At 39.6% G+C, this 18,863-nt stretch overlaps 1 protein-coding gene across 7 annotated transcripts in view; it reads left to right on the plus strand.

Moving 5' to 3' along the window:
• The window catches only part of enox2 (ecto-NOX disulfide-thiol exchanger 2), a 256,095-nt gene that overhangs the window by 60,392 nt on the left and 176,840 nt on the right, over positions 1–18,863 (plus strand). For 6 of the 7 annotated variants that reach the window (XM_046858788.1, XM_046858792.1, XM_046858794.1 and 3 more), the window contains one exon: positions 1,572–1,627. In XM_046858788.1, coding sequence (XP_046714744.1) covers positions 1,594–1,627 — 34 coding nt within the window. In that variant the 5' untranslated portion in view covers positions 1,572–1,593. Of the gene's footprint in view, positions 1–1,571; positions 1,628–18,038; positions 18,230–18,863 lie in introns of those variants that run through there. The other variant, XM_046858791.1, reaches the window with a different exon arrangement.

The following is an 18,863-nucleotide window of genomic DNA, read 5'->3' on the forward strand; positions in this document are numbered from 1 at the left end:
AACGACGGCGTTCATTATTTCTCAGGCTTGCTCCTGCATTCAGCAGTTTAATTACCGCTTTGTCGCACACGTGATAAACGCCTGGCTAATTTGATGAGCGCTCGCGAGATCATAACCCGAGCTCTTTAGGATTTATAGGTGTTCCTTTTTATGTTGCATTTTTAATACCCGTGTTTTAGAAAGGTACAAGCCTACATGAACCTGATACTCGCCGTGGTAATCCGGTGGCGCCTGATTAATTGAAAACTTTATGACGGGAAAGGCAAGCTTGTTCTCTTTATTAATATGGGCCGTCTTTATTACTTTATTACTTTATTGTGTCCGGTTAATTGTGTTGCGCAGGAAAATGTATCGAAGTCGCACAACGTCGCGTTTACTCCAGTAGACTTCACATGTCTGGTATAGGTTTATATTTCCATCGGACCAGCCTTAGAGCTGAGAGCCGTGGGTCCGTGTGGCGAGATACCGACAGGTAGGTCACACGTACGCTGTTGTTTCGAGGAAGACGAGGCTCTTACAGCATCGTAAACACATGACTGCTTTTCGACACGCTTCTGTGGAGTTTGCCGAGCCTTCACAGAGAACCGTTACAACGCAATATATCCTATCAATGCTAACCCCTATAGGGCTGTGGTTGGGTTCGATTTTACACCTGTAACCTGGACTTTTGTAGGCATAATTTTCTGACTGTCTCCATGCTAATATAATGCGAACTGGCTTTGTAGCTATCGTTCAATAAAGGTTAAACTATATACATGCTACTTATGAAAATGATGTCATATCTTCTTTAGCACTTTAAGTACAATTTGTTTTATAACTGAAATCTATGAGTAAGCTATGAACCTACAGTATATTTTTAACTGCCCAATTTTGCTGAAGCTGCGCTCTTAGTAATGCCAGGTTCCAGTTCTCGGCTTGCCGGAGTCCAACCTGATGTGGTCTTCTGTTGATGTAGTTCATCCCCCTCAAGTTTTTTAATTCAGTTAGATTTGTATAGCACTTTTAACAATGGCCATTGTCTCGAAGCAGCTTTATCAGAGATGAATAGATTCTAAATATAACTTTTAAATTGATCAATCAGTCCATATAAATGTATTCGTTATAAGTTTAAATTTAATGAGCAGCCATGGTGAATGTGGCAAGGAAAAACTCACTGAGATGTTATGGGGAAGAAACCTTGAGAGGAACCAGACTCAAAAGGAAGTTTTTCAGCTGTTCACTGATGCACACTTGAATGTTCATGGTAACATTAGTCCCTTGTTTGAAATAAAGATAAATGATTGAAATTCCCATATCAGTGCTCTTGTAAGCGACGATGCAAGTGAGGAAGAGATGATTGTTGGCAAAAAACAAAGATTTCTTGCAGCAAAATAGTTTTGCATTTCTAAGCTCGAAGGCACATTATTGAATCTCTAGTACTGGCTGATGAAATTAGTCGGATTTCGGTTGAAAACTGCCGAGAATTATTTGAGGTCATGATAAATAAAAAAAGACACCGCCGAGCCCGTGTGTCACCTTACCGTACGAAAGGATTTCTCAATAGCTAGTTAATGTATTCTTCTTTTCCACAGGAACACTGCAGTGCGAGAAGCGATGTACAAGGATTACAGATCTGGCAGAGCTGCAGGTAAGAGCTGCACAACAAACTCAGCACCATGGCAGGAAGCTGGAGTCACTTCCTGGCCGCCGGAAAATGTGCGATTGCTGTGCACTTGGTAAATCTGTGTGAGGAGAAGGGCTTTTACTATCAGGAGGCAAATTGTGTCTCGTCCCTTCACGTCCATGATTTTGAGTTTTACTCCAAAAGAGGACCTTTTTCTTTATAGCCTCTCTAGCTTTTTGATTGGCTGAAAGTTTTCCCATTTCTGAAAGCAGCAACAATGATATTGTTGAAGTGTGTGAAGTATTGGATGTGTTTTCCCAAACAAGAGTCAAACAATGGGTTTAGGCTGCATAAACACCTTCAACAGTATCAACAAACCTCCCAGCACGAAATTGTAGTTTTCTCCTGATTTTCTAGATCACTGCTCGTCCCCATTAGACAGCCCTGTCAGCTATCAGGAGCTTTAAATAAAGCTCCATTCGTTTTTTGTTTATTTTTAACCGACAAATTAACGTCAAGAGTTTTACAAGGTTGTTTTTCAGATTTACATTCCAAATTGCTTTAAGTAATTGTAGGCATTATTAAACAATCACCAGAACCAAACAGCAGTCAAATCAATGCTACCGATTTTTGCTCTGATTCAGATTTGGCAAATGAACAAACATCTATTTATGCAGGAGACAGAGGCTGAATCTCAAATCAAATTTCACTTTATATACACATATATGGACAAACGTATCGGGACACCCGAAATTTCTAGCCGTTTGTTAGCACAAAGTTGGAGGCACACAGTTATATAGGATGTCTTTAGATGCATTTTCCCTTTACTTCAATAAGGATCCACAATATTGTTATAGTTGGAGTAAAAGAGCTCGAGTGGCCTGCTGTAGCGCTCTGACTACGACCCTACGGAACAATTTTGGGATGAATTGGAACACTGACTGCACTCCTTGCCTCCTCACCTCAGCTTCATCTGCACCTGACTTGTGTCTGAATGAGCACAAATCTCCACAAGCACACTCCAAAATCTAGTGGAACATCTTCCTAGAAGAGTGGAGTGAATTATAAGAGTAAATGGGGACTAAATGTGGGATGCAATGCTCGAAAATCACATACCAATCTTATAGTCAGGTGTCCACAAACTTTTGGCAATAGTGTATATATGCTCATATGTTACAACCTAAAGTGGTCTGCAGTGGTCAGTGGTCAGAGCCAAGGCTGGTTCGTGTGGTCCGATCCAACAGACGAGCTTCTGTAGCTCCAACCACTGAAGAGGTGAATGCTGTATCACGGGAACTTTGAGAATGGATTTGGACTGTAGCTAATGTCAACAGTCTGCTACACTGACTCAGGACTACTGTTTGCATTTAATCACCATCACTGCACATCCTTAACATTGTTTAGCTGTAATAAATGGACATTCGGTGCAACCCAGATGAGGACGGGTTTCCTCTTGAGTCTGGATCTTCTCAAGGTTTCTTCCCTACGCCGTTTTGAGGAGTTTTTCTTTCCTTGCTAATTCCGGACAAACTTACACTTATGAAGAACAATTTTATTCATACCACATTATATGTGTAAAGCTGCTTTTAGACAATGTCCATTGCTAAGTGCGCTATGCAAAACCAAATATATTGAATTGAATTGTTAATGCTCAACGTGTCAGGACTGTTTTTTGGCAGCAAAAGGGGTGGTCGTAATGTTATGCCTGATCAGTGCACTTATGAGAAACACATTTTCTCAGCTGCTGTATCATACTAGTGCAGATTCCGTGACAAATTTGCTCATCATATTCCCATCGCTTTTTCGTACACCCTGTAGAAACCACCATTTATGTTTTAAGCTTTGAATGACTTCAAGCTGAATTAGCTAGCTAATAATTTCTGTCCAAAGTTTCACCACTGCTTAAACCAGTAAGCTTACACACACTCTGAGGTGAATGTTAGCTATCAGATAAACCAGTACACCCTTTATTGGTTACTGCATCTCACAGCGAGTTCACCTTCAAACAGCAGGGCTTGAGTGGGATCAAACCTAGACAGACGGAATGAGTCGGTCAACAGCAAGCAAGTCTGGGAGGGAATGAAAGTAGTTAATTTTGTGAAAGCTCAAAGGAACAAGGTGGCTGTAGGAGATGAGCATGCCTTTTTTCTATTAAGCTCACGCTAGGCTGCCCAGAGCGGTGGGGTCACGGTGAATTCGGAGACAGACTGCTGGCCTGTCATACACATGGCCGCTTTTACACTCGACAGTCCTGAGCTGCAGCTGCACCAACTAAAGCTTCCCCTTTACTCAGGAGCCTGACTCCCATTAAGCAGAACTCTGACTCATCGATCAGTAGGTGGCATGTCTCAGTTAAATGTTTGAAAGACACCTTCGCTGTCTCTGTTCTGGCACTTGTGTCCTTTATATAACTTTATATATACTTTCTGTGTGTATGTATGTATGTATGTATATATATATATATATATATATATATATATATATATATATATATAAAGTTTTCCTTTGGGTTTTCGAGTGCTTTAAAGGTTTCGCACCACATTACCTGCACAAGCGTGAGAAATTGTCATCCTCTTCTTTTCTCATGGGGGGGCAGGGGGGAGGGGGGTTTGAATTGTGAAGGGCTCAGGCTGTGACTGGCAGCAGAGCGGTCTGTAATGAGCTCACAGCCCAGGTGAATAAGTCTTCTTAATGAATCCCGGGCGCCTGATTGATATAATGTATAATAGAAGTCGAGGACCGCAAAGTGGCCGAGCGACCGACTTGCTCTCGCACCGTGTGACTCAAAACCGGCAATTAATAACACCAGGGCTTTTTTTTTTCATGTTCATAAAACCAAGCCATCTGTTGTGGCTTTAAGACCTTCTGGACTTGAGCGAGAGGTGAAATTGCTTTTGATATATCTCACCATATTCTCTTTCTCTTAAAATATAGAAGCGTGTGCGAAATATCGGTTTGATGGAATAGCCGATGTTTCATATTATTTCAAGATTGATCAGGTCTTATAAACAAGGATGGTGCTCTTTTTTTTTTTCTCATAAAGCCCTTGCTCTCACCTCCGGATTTTAGACTGTAATAGTATAACTTGGTGCACCGTGACCCACAGCCGTGGAGCGATAAGATAGTGAGTCCTGACACTTTTCGGGCAGAAGAACGAGGTTAAAATGCTTTCCAGCTGCATCAGCCAGACGAATATATCAATATTTATTTGGCAGGTGGGTCCCAGCTCTAATCCGATTGTTGGAATATTGCTCTAGTTCTGTATCTCTCTACTGTCCTCCACAGGGACATTGCGGTGCACGTTGGCCACAAAAATGCATCCCATCATGCACGAGTTTCCTCTTGAGCTTAAACTAGCCAGTGCAATCTTTTCCCCCCTGTATTCTCTGTTGAGACGAGGAACGGTTGTTTATTTACTTACAAATGTATAACATTTCTCTGTGTGCATGTGCACGTATGTCTGAATTTTACCATTTAAAGTTAGTGAACACTCCAAGCAAGAAGCAAAAGAAATAAAAGCCCCAAACACTTTTATAATCTACATGATTCATCTCTCTGTTCATTTACGCTTGAGGTCTGGTCTGGTGTATAAATCAGCTGTGATGATAAATAATGACAGGCTAATTAAAAAATGGAGGCCTACGAGCAGTCAGCATTGGCAGATTCAGACAGATAATTAAAAATACTATTAGAAATAATTGACCAGAATATTTCTTGTCCTGCTGAGTTTCCTAACAGACTATGAAATGGACCAGACGCAACGCTAAACATGACAAATGCTCATATTTTAAGAGCTGAAAGACACCAAAAGATTCGGTAACGCAGAACTTACGTCGAAGTTCATCCTTCTTAATCTCCTTTAATTAGAGAATGAAAACTTCATAAAAAAAAAAAATGAAAAAAAATATATATATATATATATATATATAAGTAGATCAATTAGGTGATTGTAAATCATAGTCAGAAATTGGTGAGAAAGAGATTTGACATTGTTTACATTAAAATGTATTCATTCTTTTGATTATTGTTATTTTATGAATAAAATGTATAAGAAAATCGATTTGAGTGTTTCAGGCACATGACCCTGATTTGTACATCAGGGAATTAAAGACTCCTCTTCCATTTATTCCATTTATATATATATATATATATATATACAGTGTGTACTATGAACATTCTAGATTAACACTGAAGGCATCAAAACTATGAATTAACACATGTGGAATTATATATAGAATTATATACATAACAAAAAAGTGTGAAACAACTGAAAAATGTCATATTCTAGGTTCTTCAAAGTAGCCACCTTTTGCTTTGATTACTGCTTTGCACACTCTTGGCATTCTCTTGATGAGCTTCAAGAGGTAGTCACCTGAAATTGTCTTCCAACAGTCTTGAAGGAGTTCCCCGAGAGATGCTTGGCACTTGTTGGCCCTTGTGCCTTCACTCTGCGCTCCAGCTCACCCCTAAACCATCTCGATTGGGTTCAGGTCCGGTGACTGTGGAGGCCAGGTCATCTGGCGCAGCACCCCATCACTCTCCTTCTTGGTCAAATAGCCCTTGATGCCTTCAGTGTGACTCTACAATTTTCATAGTCATGAAAATAAAGAAACTTTTTGAATGAGAAGGTGTGTCCAAACTTTTGGTCTGTACTGTGTATATATATATATATATAAACCACGATAAACGGACGGCACCACAAAAATGCTATTTTATGTATACAGTACTGTACTGTATTAACATTTAACTTCATTTTATAATGAAGAATTATATTTTTATTAATAAATACAAATTTTCAACATAAAACTCCATAAAAAAACAATTCCCTATAAGTGTTTTGGTCTATGGTGTTATCAGCAAGAGACCGGGAAAATCAGCCAAACTAATTACCTTTGGACACAAGGTAGTGACAAAAAAAAATAAAAACAACCTGAATGTCAAGCAAAGGTAGTGCAAGAAGTCTTCAGTAGAACCAAATGGAAAACACTGTGTACTGTAGCTCATACAGACCATAAAATCTGTCCATAAAGTACATTTAAGTTCATAAAGTATTTTAGTGTTTGTGCTCAAATCTAATAAGGTAACATTACAGCATGAAACATAAAGTTATGCCTGATTGCTGTGCATCAAATAGTTTCAAATATGTAATGATCTTATTATTGAAGTTTGTGGACATTTCAAATTTAGTCTCCTTTTTTAAAAGATGTTCCATTAGATTTTAAATTTAGATTTCCATTTTGTGTAACAATTTGGGGAAGAACCACATACTGTATGTCTGGAAAAATCAGGTGTCCATATACTTTTATTTTATGAGTGTATGTGACTCTCAAAGTGAGGCCTCTCATTATTACGTGCCTTAAGTGACACACAAATTCGTTCCCAGTCCACTCATAGCACATTTCTGATAGATATGAATGTAGTTACCTTATTATGAATACTACCTAATTATGGCTTTTCATATGCAGTATTTCTAGCTAATGGTTATGGCCTGAGCAACAATACGTTTTTGCTAAATATATATGATTTATATGATATATATGCAGCATGCTAGATCCTGGCATTAGTCATGTCCACGTCAGTTACTCAGTCAGTGTGTGTTCTCACTCTGACAGCTACCCGTCGCAGTAATTGCACAATCACGTGTCTGCCTACATTTTGCACCGATTCGGTCAATACAGAACAACCAGCTCCAATACGAGACTCATTTATGGGACCTACTTGCATTGCAGCCATCGTGTGGACTATTCTCTTTGTTGGAAAAATTGTATGCGTGGGTGTTTTCCGAGCTGATACGTTCATAGAGATTTCTCATCTACTGCATATGTCAGATGTGCAGAGGTTCGAGGGTGAAGTGGGAACCAGCTCGAGGAGAGGGTGGCCGTAATGACTGGCAGCTTGTCAGCGCTTTGAATTGGTTTTATGGCCTAGCAATTAAGTGGGTATGCTTTTCTTGTGTCTACTGCATTTAAAACCATTTCCCGTCTCATTCCCTTTCTGCTTGGGAAGCGAAATTGGCTAGAAAATGGTTTGTTTGATTTATAGTTTTCTTTTTTTTTTTTAAAAAACTTTTTTTCTTCTTCTTCTTCTTCTTCTAATTTCTTCTCATGACCGTGCTGCCACAGTGCTAATGCTCCTCCGTAATAACGGCCAAAGACCCATTGTAATTACCCATGATATTTTTTTTTCCTTTTTGCAGCACGAAGTCAAATTACTTTGTGATTCAGATGCGCTCACGGAATAAGGAAGTCGCTGAAAGTACATCAGAGTTCAAAAGAGGGAAAAGATGGAGAGGGGGAGGGTGGGGGGTAAAGGGAACAGACCGTCCCTATGGATAAAGTAAATGAAATAAGAGTACAGACTGACTTTCAATCATTTCGAGGGGAAGCAGAGACATAATTTGATTTCACCTGGCAAACATTTAACCTATTTTTATTTGGGCCAGCTGCTTGTAACATCTCCTTATTCTGATAACATTTACTTTGTTTTCCACCTATGACCACCTACAAATGCCAAATCCAATTTTTGTTCTCGTGTTCGTATTTTTTTTCCCCTTCCTGAAGGAGCATCCACAATGCATTTTGATCGCATGCATAGCTGATGCATCGATTCGTTTCCCACATTCGCCTCATTTGCATATAAAGGAGCTACCTGGCACGGCATGACATTTAAAGCAGTCGCGTGTCTGTCTGAGCACGGGTCACAAGTTACAGAAATGTATGAACTTTTGTCTGCTTTAGTGTCATTAAATCAATACAGCTTTCACCGGCGGTCCAATAGCGCCCTAATAGTGTGCCGCGAGTTGTTTATTTATTTGGTTTTATTTTGAACTAAGTAAAAAAAAAATACTGTAATGTGCTAACTTTCATATTACATGCATCATCTGAGTGATAAGAGATTAAAACAGTAATGGTCGTGTTCACCTACAACCGCTCCATGCCTCATTTATTTCTGTAATTGCCTGAGACAAATATTATTTGCAAAAAAAAAAAAAGAATTAGAAGAATAAAACTGCAGTCTGGCTGATTTTCAGGGTGGAAATGAACCAGCATTAGTCTGAAATTTATTCTGACAGCTTTTTTGTGTTATTTTACTTATTTTTTTATTTATTTAAAAAAAATTTTTAATTATTTAATTTATTTATTTTTTGTTGTGTGTTGCTATAAAGCTCAAAGTTGTTTGTTTGGTTGGTTTGTGACAATGACACAATGTGTTTCATGGTGAAGGTCTGACTGCTTTTTGCTAACTCGTGATGTGTAGCGATATGCACGCATGAGTGAAATTCCAGAGCAAGCGTCCCGGGCTTATATGCCGGAACAAATATGATGTGAACACAGCAGTCAGAGCTGATTTTTGGACTACAGAGCATCTTTACTACCCTGGAAATAACTAGCGGAAGTTGTAGGTCTACATTAGGGTTTGCTAATAGCATCGTTTACGACTTTAATTTACTAAACGATGTTTGGATAAATGACTTAAAATAAAATTTTAACAAAAACAACCAGACACTTTTCATTGATATATATGGAATCGATACCATGAGTCATGCTATACCAGTGATCCTATCCCTTTCTTCTCTCCAGATGTGCCCTATTCATCCTGACACCCTGCCTCTGGATGGACTTCTCTTCAATTAGAGTCTACTCTGTGTATCTAGGGATGGTTCCACATGAAGAGCCTAAAGATCCATGAAGTTACTGAGCAACTCAAGAACTTTGCAGATGGATTTATACTGTAATTAATATCACCCGTCTGCTACAATGGATCAGGACAAGAGTTTTGTACATTCTGTGCCACCCAGACAAGGATGGGTTCCCTTTTGAGTCTGGTTTTCTCCTCATACCATCTCAGGGAGTTTTTCCTCACCACTGTCACCACTGGCTTTCTCATTAGGGATAAACTTATTTTACAATTACAATTGTCAAACTTGTAGCCACTAAACTTATACTTTTATACTTTTATAAAATTGTATAACTTCTATCCCCTTCAAGCTGCTTTGAGACAATGTCCATTGTTAAAAGCACTATACAGATGAACTGATTTAAATTATACCAAATGTATTACCACTATACAATATGTAGTGTGAGGCCTAGTAGAGAATTCAATTCATTGTTAGATAGATAAATAGATAGATAGATAGATAGATAGATAGATAGATAGATAGATAGATAGATAGATAGATAGATAGATAGATAGATAGATAGTAGCATCATAAATTAGTCTTCATTCGTTTATCCATAAACGAATGAAGTGGTGAGGAAAAACTCCATGAGATGGTATGATAGAAACCTTGAGAAGAACCAGACTCAAAAGGGGAACCAATCCTCATCTGGGTGACACTGAATGTCCATTCAATTTAGTTAACGTTAACTGTTAACGTTTGTTTACTGATGGACGCTTGAACGCCAATGGTTTATGGCAACTGAAGCCTCAAGTCCTTGTTGCACTTTTTTTTTTAATAGTAATTACACTGCAAATCCATCTTCATGGTTTTTTGAGTTGAACCCTTCATTGTAACCTCACAGATCTGTTCATGTGGAACCACCCTCAGCTGCAGCGAGTGGTATTTAATTGAAGAGAACTCAGCCCTAAAAACACTCATTGAAATCACACAACGCATAGGTTTTATTCAAACGACATAGAAGATGCTACTGTAATGCACTTAATGCTATCTGACACATCATTACTGCCACCTTGAGCAAGCGCTTAACCTGATTTTGAATACTTGAAATTTTACTTTTAGACATGAGTGTAAGATGAGGAAGTGAACACGAGTGTGGATATAAAGCGAACTAGGCATCCACAGCTGGTTTGGCTGGGTGAGATCTTCAGATCAGCTCACCAACCACATGTTAAGCCTAAGGCTATATTATATACAGTATTAAAGCTTTTTTTTTTTAAAGGAGAAAGCTGAGATCATTGGGTAATTATGCATTTACACTGGAAATAAAATGCTGGTCATCATATTGGTGTCTGAAATATGAACGTGAGGGTCTTTCAGATATAAAAACCCATATTTTTGATGATTTCAAGACTTTGCCTGGAAACTTTTTTAGCAAACAGGCGATTAAAGAGGATCAGTGCTTAATTGTGTGGGTAGAGAGACAGAGAGAGAAATAAGTGGGTGTGGATGCACCAATGTCCTCTGGGGTTAATCAATAACAGGTTTAAGTACAGTCAGTCAGGGCATTCATGCACATTTTCAATTCCAGTTTTTTAGTAAGAAACAGCCCTTATTTCTCTTTCAGTGTGTAGACCGAGGGGAAGACGGAATTAAAAACACGATGCGTTAAATTGGCTAGACTACCGGCGGTGTCGTGCTGCCGTTGTTCGCCGATAGACTCCGGGGGATACAGCGTGTTACACGTACTTACTTACATTCGCGCTGGTTATTTACTGCTAAGAAATATTTACTCCTAGTGGAAATGTGTACTACAGTGTTCTTAAATTTCACATATTGCTACAGATTCTTTGAAATGAAAATGAGGTTATCCTGGAGCCTGAACAGAAAAAAACATTTTATTAGGGAGTGTTGTTTTTATTTTCTGTTCTGGGTTTTTTTTTTTTTCTTGCTCTACTTTGACAAGGATTTCTAGAGCATAAAGGCACGGAGGACACAAACTTTTGACCATCTCCGTGCATGTTAATGAGGTCGGCAGCTACACATCGCTGCAGGTTTCTTCCACAACTCTGATCCTTGATCCAGTGTCAGACTTATGTTTTAACAGCGCTCACCTCTGTAAACCCACGACCTTCAGATAACGCTAAGTGGATCAAATGGAGGAGGTACGCGAGAAGCGATTCCTGACGAGGTCGGAGAAGAGATCGATCTCCGAGCGCTAACCCATGAACACTGGCACACTTTTGAGATTGCTGCAGGAATAAACTCCTACAACTGGAAATTATGGATTACGGATTTATTTTAAAACAAAAATAGTACTTTTTCATGAGACATGCACGAATCCCAGCCAGTGCTAAGAACCACTCCTAGCTTGAGGTCTTGGTAAAATGAATTGAAATGTTTTTTTTTTGCCATTTGTAATAAATACGATGTGAAGATTTAACACTGGGTGCTGGTTGTGGCCACGGTTTAAGGAAGGGACATCACTGTAATATTTTGAATTCAGCATCTCTTAAATTTGCTTGCTTGCAAGACTTTTTCATAGGCCCTCATTTGTTGGCATCTTGTTGAATTCGATATAAAATGCATATTTTTATTTTTATTTTTATTCTAAATCCTTGCTGTGCAGCTGTTTTCTGAAAAAGAAAGGAAACCCTTGCTCATATAACCCACAAAACATAAAATGAAGAGGAATTCAAATGATAAATATTGACTTGTGTTCTAGTTCCACTTATACAATCTCCAATTCAGGAGTCTTTCCCCCTGTAGAATTTGGACTTGGACTGAATCAAGTGACATTTCTTTTTTTTTTTACCTTGAAATACTTGAAAGCCTTGAGTGAGAATCGATGCTTTGATTGATTTTCAATGCCGCCTTCAACAACCTGACTATTCCGCCAGGATTGTCCCTGGTGCTGTAGTTTAAATGTTATGTAATGACATCATGCGTATTATAAAATGTTTTATTTTCTAGGTAAATGTTTTTTATGCGGTATAAACGCGAACCACTTTGTTCAATTGTCACACGAATGTCACATAAATGCAGGTTGCGGGGGTTGAGTTCTAAGCATCGGCCCACGTTCAGGCGAGTGTTTGAATGTGGATTGGACCTTAAAAATTTTACTTAAAATCTTGTCTATTTATTTGGTTTCAACAATCAACAAGCAGGTGGTGGTGGTTGTGTGATGATGCGAGGAATGTTTACCATTCACATTACACATAGATGACTCGTCAACGAATTCTGAGCACGATCATGATACATTAATAGCTACACTCAGGCACCTGATGCATGAAGCATGTTATGAAGTATGTTATGAAGCATACCTTGTTGCTGAATGCTTTCAAACTAGATGTAGATTTCAAATGAATCCGCAAGCCGTAGGTAAGAGAACACTGGTGATGCAAACTAATGAGGAAACCGCTTCTGTACAAATGCTGTTAGTTCTCATTGCTTCAGTGTTCCTTATAGTCTCGTCTCATCATTATCGAGCTTCTCTGAGTGGAAAAGGATGTTCAGCATCCTCAGCACAATATAGTCATTACAGCACGGTGCAACACCCATGCACAGCACAAGTCATTATTTAGAATGTTCTCAACACATGAATTCAGCCTATTACATGGATAAAGCTCCAGAACTCATACTGGTTTGCTAAGTTTACTAATAATGCACCTTCTTTTGCAGGTAGAAAGGAACAAACCTAAGCAAAAAAGCAGTAATTTGCTGTTTTGCTGTATGTTTTTAATATTTATGACCACGTATTTAAAGGCATCTCCAAAGCGTCAGACTGAACCCAGGCACCCACGCTTTTACTCATGCTAGCTAAAAGCAGTGAAAAAAACTGTTAAATGTAGCTTAAATGAAAGTGTGAGAGACACTTTTCACAATCACTATTTAAACGCTGTTTGCATGGAAGGTGTGAACCATCGGCAAATATCTAATGTGATACAAACTTTGGCTTTTTGAGAATATCTCATCGTGTTGAGACACCAATGGTGATGGATCTTGTCGCTATGAAAAACCGATAATGTCTGCAAATTTAATATGTGGTCTTCAGATGTATTTTTTTGCTCTCAGTGATGATGTTCAGAGACTTAACAGTTTAGGAAATGTAGCACATTTCTTGGTTTCTGAATAAATTGATTTGCATTGGCCCCGCCCCCTTATTTAGCACATTCATTACTATGACGAACTCGTTTTTTTTTTTTTTCTTTCTTCAAAACAATTGCAATCTACATTAGACCTTGTTAGGTAGACCATGTTGGTTTTCCTTTTTTTTTCTTTTTTTTTTTGCCAGAACCTTTTTCTCGCCCAGACCTTTAGTACATAAAGTCCTTGGATTCCTATGTGGCACATCGGGGGGAAAAAAAACGTTTGCCCTCTCATCGAGAGATCATGAGTGTGAATCCATTTTTATCCAGGAGTCCAAGAGAACAAAATTGGCCGTGGTCTCTGGGTCAGGGGGATGCCACTCTCCTCTCCCCTGTCAATCACAGCGAACCTAGTTCTTGTAATGATGCTATTTCCCACCTCAACGTGTGCGAAGCAGGAAAATAAAGAATGGACACCTTGTGTTTGCTCTGTCAGAGCATGTAAAGCTCATAAAAAGCTGCACACTGGGACACTTACAGTCCTGAGAGGCTTCTGTTTTACCATTGTGAACTTCAGACATTTCTGAAATATTTTGGACTAAAATTGCGTTAGTGGAAGGCGATGGTTACTTTCTGAAAACACAGGTCACAGTCTAATAGATCAAAGTGTCTTTGTATTAAATGGTCTAAAGCCAATAGTGTTGTACTGGAGTGCTGTTGAAAGTGGAGAAGCAGCCTTGTTGTTTTGAAATCACTCGCCCTAACCAGAAGGGACTGCACAGAACGCCGGCATGTGAGAATGCGGTCGGCTCGGGAGCAGGGCAGAATGTTAACAGCGCTCTGGACTCTCGATTATTCAGTCCACGCATCTCAACACGCTTCCAAAAAAAAAACTCAACAAACAACTGAAGCGAAACAGACTCTGGGCTTTCAATGCACCGAGTTCAAGTTGTGTTTGTGTGTATTGCATGAACAGCTTACTTGTGCTCTGCCTCTCTCTAGCTGCAGCAGTTACTTGAATGAGACCGATTAAAGTAAATGGACACAGGTGAGAATCACGTACACGCTACCTGCAGGTTCATCCCGCTTCCTTTTCACCTAGAGTTGAAGCTCCACCATGTCCCTGCAGCTACGATGTTCTGTGACGTCAAATGAACAGCAGAGATTCATGTTTGATGTGACGACTGGCTCCGTGCTTCTTCGTGAAGCATGCATTGGTCTTGACGGTAAAAACCAGTGGTGGATGAAGAACACTAACCATGTAGTAGTTTAAACTTTTATTTAAGTAAAAGTACAAAGGTTTTTGCCCTTAAATGTACTTAAGTATCTGAAGTACTATGATTTATTATGACTTTAATGTTCCTATTATCATTTTGATCACAAGACTCTTTGTTTAATCAACTCAGTTTATGTGAAAAGACTTTGTTTCTCTCAGCACAACAATCTATTAATAGAATGATATTAATGAGTCAAACACTGATTGATGTCTATTACAATTATCATGAGACCAAAACCTTCTTTTCAAATACTTAAAAAATAAATAAATCGTGCAAATACGCTCACGTGTGTTGTGGTGAATTCGAGTTTCTTCATCATTTATTCCTCTCTAAATGTTCTGCTTGCTGTTGAACTGATGCTGTATGTTGGTGATAAGTAGATACACACCAAGCGCCAATCAAAACACTTTCAAAACAGAGCACACGCTCGACTCTGATTGGTGGATCGCTGAGTGTTTGACTGGTTACGTTTTTATCCGCTCATGAATAAAAAGCAACAACTGAATTCGCAAAAGTTGTTGTAGTTGAGTAAAAAGTCGGATATTTGAATTTGGAATGTAGTGAAGTTCAAGTAAAAGTCTTCCCCAATGGAAACACTTCAGTAAAGTACAGAAACGTGAACAAAACTATGTAAGTACAGTGATGAATTATATTTACTTCCTTACTGTATGTATGTATATATATATATATATATATATATATATATATATATATATATATATATATATATATGAGAAGAAATATAGACAGTGTGTCAGTCAGTGGGTGATTATTCCTGTTGAATTAGGTAGGTATTAGCCATAGACATGCTGTGCAGTTAGAAACGACTGCTCATCGTTTTCCTTCCCTGTGTATTAATCATCCTGTGCTTTTCATTAGTGCTCACATGGTCTCTGCTGTTGCCTGGAGCTTTCGTTTGGCGGATCGTTTCTTAACCCAGTGACACTGAAGCGTTTAATATCTTCCTCATCACCAGCAACAACAACTACAACAACAACTGCACCAGCAGCCATGTCACTGCCATGTCAGTATCACCGAGTGTGATGAGGATGACCTGAAATCCAAATAACATCTGCTCAATCCCATGGTACAGATGAACACATTTTTCTGTGCAGAAGCAGACGAGCTACAATTGGCAGTTGTTTCCTACTTGGTAGATGAGCCTGATTGGGGGGTGGTGGGGGGACGGGGACGAGTGCAGATGCAAGGTAGGCGTACCTTAAAAACCACCCATGTGCTTTATGTAACAGAGAACATCTCTCTATTGTGTAACAGGATCAGGTTTTAGATAATGAACCAGTAGTGCAATATGTACAACAGGCTCTGTTTCTGTATTACAGGACGAAACAGGAATCAGATTTAGAATTAGCAGCAGTTTAGCTAACGGCAGGTATTTTATAATGATTTTATTCAGATCGCTATTACATTGTTATACGCGTTGCTATGACAGGTTTTTTTTTTTTTTGTTCAGCCATTCCAGTAAAGAGGGTGCAGCAGTTTCCTGTAGAATACTTCTGCTTTCCTGTTTGGCTCACACTTGTAAATAATTGAGAAGGCTGTGAGGCTTTAGCAGGGAGCCATGTATAGTTTATATGGCAATGAGCCCTTATTTCTTATTTGGTGGTAACACTGTACAGATTCTGCTCGATCTGCTCCCTCTGCTGGCCCTTAACCACTACTTCCTGTCTGTGTGCACTGGGATCTGAGCTTATTGGAACATCCTGTGTAATGGCTAATTATCACAGCTGAAAGGAAAGTGTACTAACAGGGTGCTGACATTTCGTACAATTAAGTACAATTTATAAGGTTTTACAATGTAGGTCATTAGGTGTTCTATACACAAGCTGTCCTTACTGGAAATAGAGCCAGAGTATAGTAGAAACTGTACTATTTCTTGTCACTGTGGAAGACGTATAGATCTTTGATGTGGGTATGTCCAGCAAAGCAACAAAGCAGAGAGAGGTTTTATTTTATGATCGTCTATCTCCTTATTTTTGCTGCTAAAAGTTGTTAAAAGTGGAACACGTAGCTCAGTGGTTAAGCTGTTGGATTTGCCAGGTTGTGAGTTCAAATTCCAGCGCTGAAAATGCGAGGTCCTTAACCTTCAACCTCTCGAATGCATTAAAAAAAAGAAATACGTCTCTTTTTTTTTTTTTTTTTTTAAAGTTGCACTGGATTAGGGCAGGTCTAAGTGCAGTAAATGTAAGGTGTAGGTGTACATTTTGTCTTATTTATCTTTGGTCAGTTTCTAACTTTAGAACAATTATATGTCTTCAGTTGCAGGACTGTTTCTTAGCCGACCGCTGTATTGAGAATGATTTGGCCATCAAAGGTTGGCTCTGTGGTTGGCTTCTTTCCATTCAACAATTCAGTACACTATCAGAAGTAAACCTACCGAATAAGTTTTTCCTGACAAGTTGAATGTGGTGTACTGTTTTTTTTTTTTTGTTTGTTTTTTTTCCCCGGAATCCATGTTAAATTCCCATTTTCTTATCCACGATACACTATATGGATAAAAGTATAAGGACACGGATCGTTTCCAGCCATATGTGGTTCTTCCCCAAACCGTAACCACAAATTTGGAGGCACACAAATATAAAGGAGCCTTTGGATGTGATAGCATTACATTTTCCCTTCACTTGAACTAAGAGACCTGAACCTGCTCCAACATGACAATGCCCCTGTGAAAACCTTGAGCTCCTTGAAGATATGGTTTACATGGGTTAGAGTGGAAGATCTTTAGTGGCCTGCTATGAAGCTCTGACCTCAACCATAGGAACCACCTTTGGGATGAATATGAACACTGACTGCAATCCAGACCTCCTCACCTCCTGACTTTACTAACACCTTTGTGGCTGAATGAGCACAAATCTCCACATGCACACTCCAAACTTATGAAACATCTTCCTAGAACAGTGGAGGTTATTATAACAGCAAATGTGGAACTGTAAATGATGCATACTGAAGGTATAAAAGATGCTCCAGTTTAGCGACAAAAAAACAGTACAATTTGGTACCTTTATTTGTAGGTGTGTAGATGTTATTCCGACCAACACATTATACAGAATCAGGTCACATGATGATCTCACCTGCATGCTGTGTACAGTTGTACCTAATTCTACAAACCAGTGCTGAATAGATGAGGCCTGAATCTGAGTTTCTGAGATTGTCCTCACTTTTTCTTTTCTCCTGGATCTAAAGATACATTTGGATTCCTGGAAACCTGCTTTGATGCATTGTTAATGCTGTATGTAGTCGGTTAGTAAATGAGCTGTTCATTGAGAGTTTTTGCGTTCCGATCGTGTGTTTCGCTCCACCAGTGTCGATTGGAGTGTGTATCGGTGTGTTGACGGTGCGCGTCGGCGGCGAGGCAGACGCGCGCTCCTGTGTCCGTGTGCGTGCGTGCGTGCGGGTGTGTGCGCACGTCGTGTGCGCGCTTGCGCGGAAAGATCCTCCTCTCCGAGAGCCGAGCCGCTTTACAGCCTCCTCCAGTGTGTGTGTGTGAGTGTGTGTGGAGCGGACAGCGAGCTTCAGAGCGATTTAAACCAGGAGATCTGGAGCGATCAAAGTGCCGGAAACAGCCACGGGACTTTCGCTATTTATTTTCATCCGCGTCGGACCATGTTCCTGGTGCAATACACAGGTACGAGAACAACTTTTTTGTTTTAATTACATATATTTTTTTTGATTGTATAATGAATAGTTTGTCCCCGCGTATCCGGGCACGCATACAGGGTGGTGCCCGTTGGAAGCAGCACGGAGACTCGGGAAGGCGATGAGCGCCGCCGCTCCGTGGACTCGTAATGACGCATAATGTCGGCGGTACGACGCGAGCGATCCTGCGTGTCCGTGCGCCTTTTGCCTTTCGATCCGATCGCACGTCCCTCAACTCTCACATGCGGCGCATCCCTGGAGTCTTCTACACACACACACACACTCCGTCTCAGCCTCCTAAACATCAACATACACACTTCATTCATGCGTCCCGAGCCGATCTTGAGTTTAAAATGATGAACAGCAAAGACGTGTGTTCCTCTGCTACACGATCTGTAGTGTGGATAGGTTTTCTTGGACATCAGATGTATAGCAGCAGTAGTCCTAGTAGGATGAACTTTTGACTTGCCTTATTAATCCAGATGTTGTTCCGTCATATTAGAGATATGTCAACATCAGACTCAAGTGCCAGAACAGGGTTCTCTTTCAGCTCCTTTAATAAGATACTTATTTAAGGTTAGAAAGACTGAAATCTGAAACAATTTAAAACCATTATGTAGATA

This window comes from Silurus meridionalis, chromosome 10 (genome assembly GCF_014805685.1).
Source record: "Silurus meridionalis isolate SWU-2019-XX chromosome 10, ASM1480568v1, whole genome shotgun sequence".
NCBI lineage: Eukaryota > Metazoa > Chordata > Actinopteri > Siluriformes > Siluridae > Silurus > Silurus meridionalis.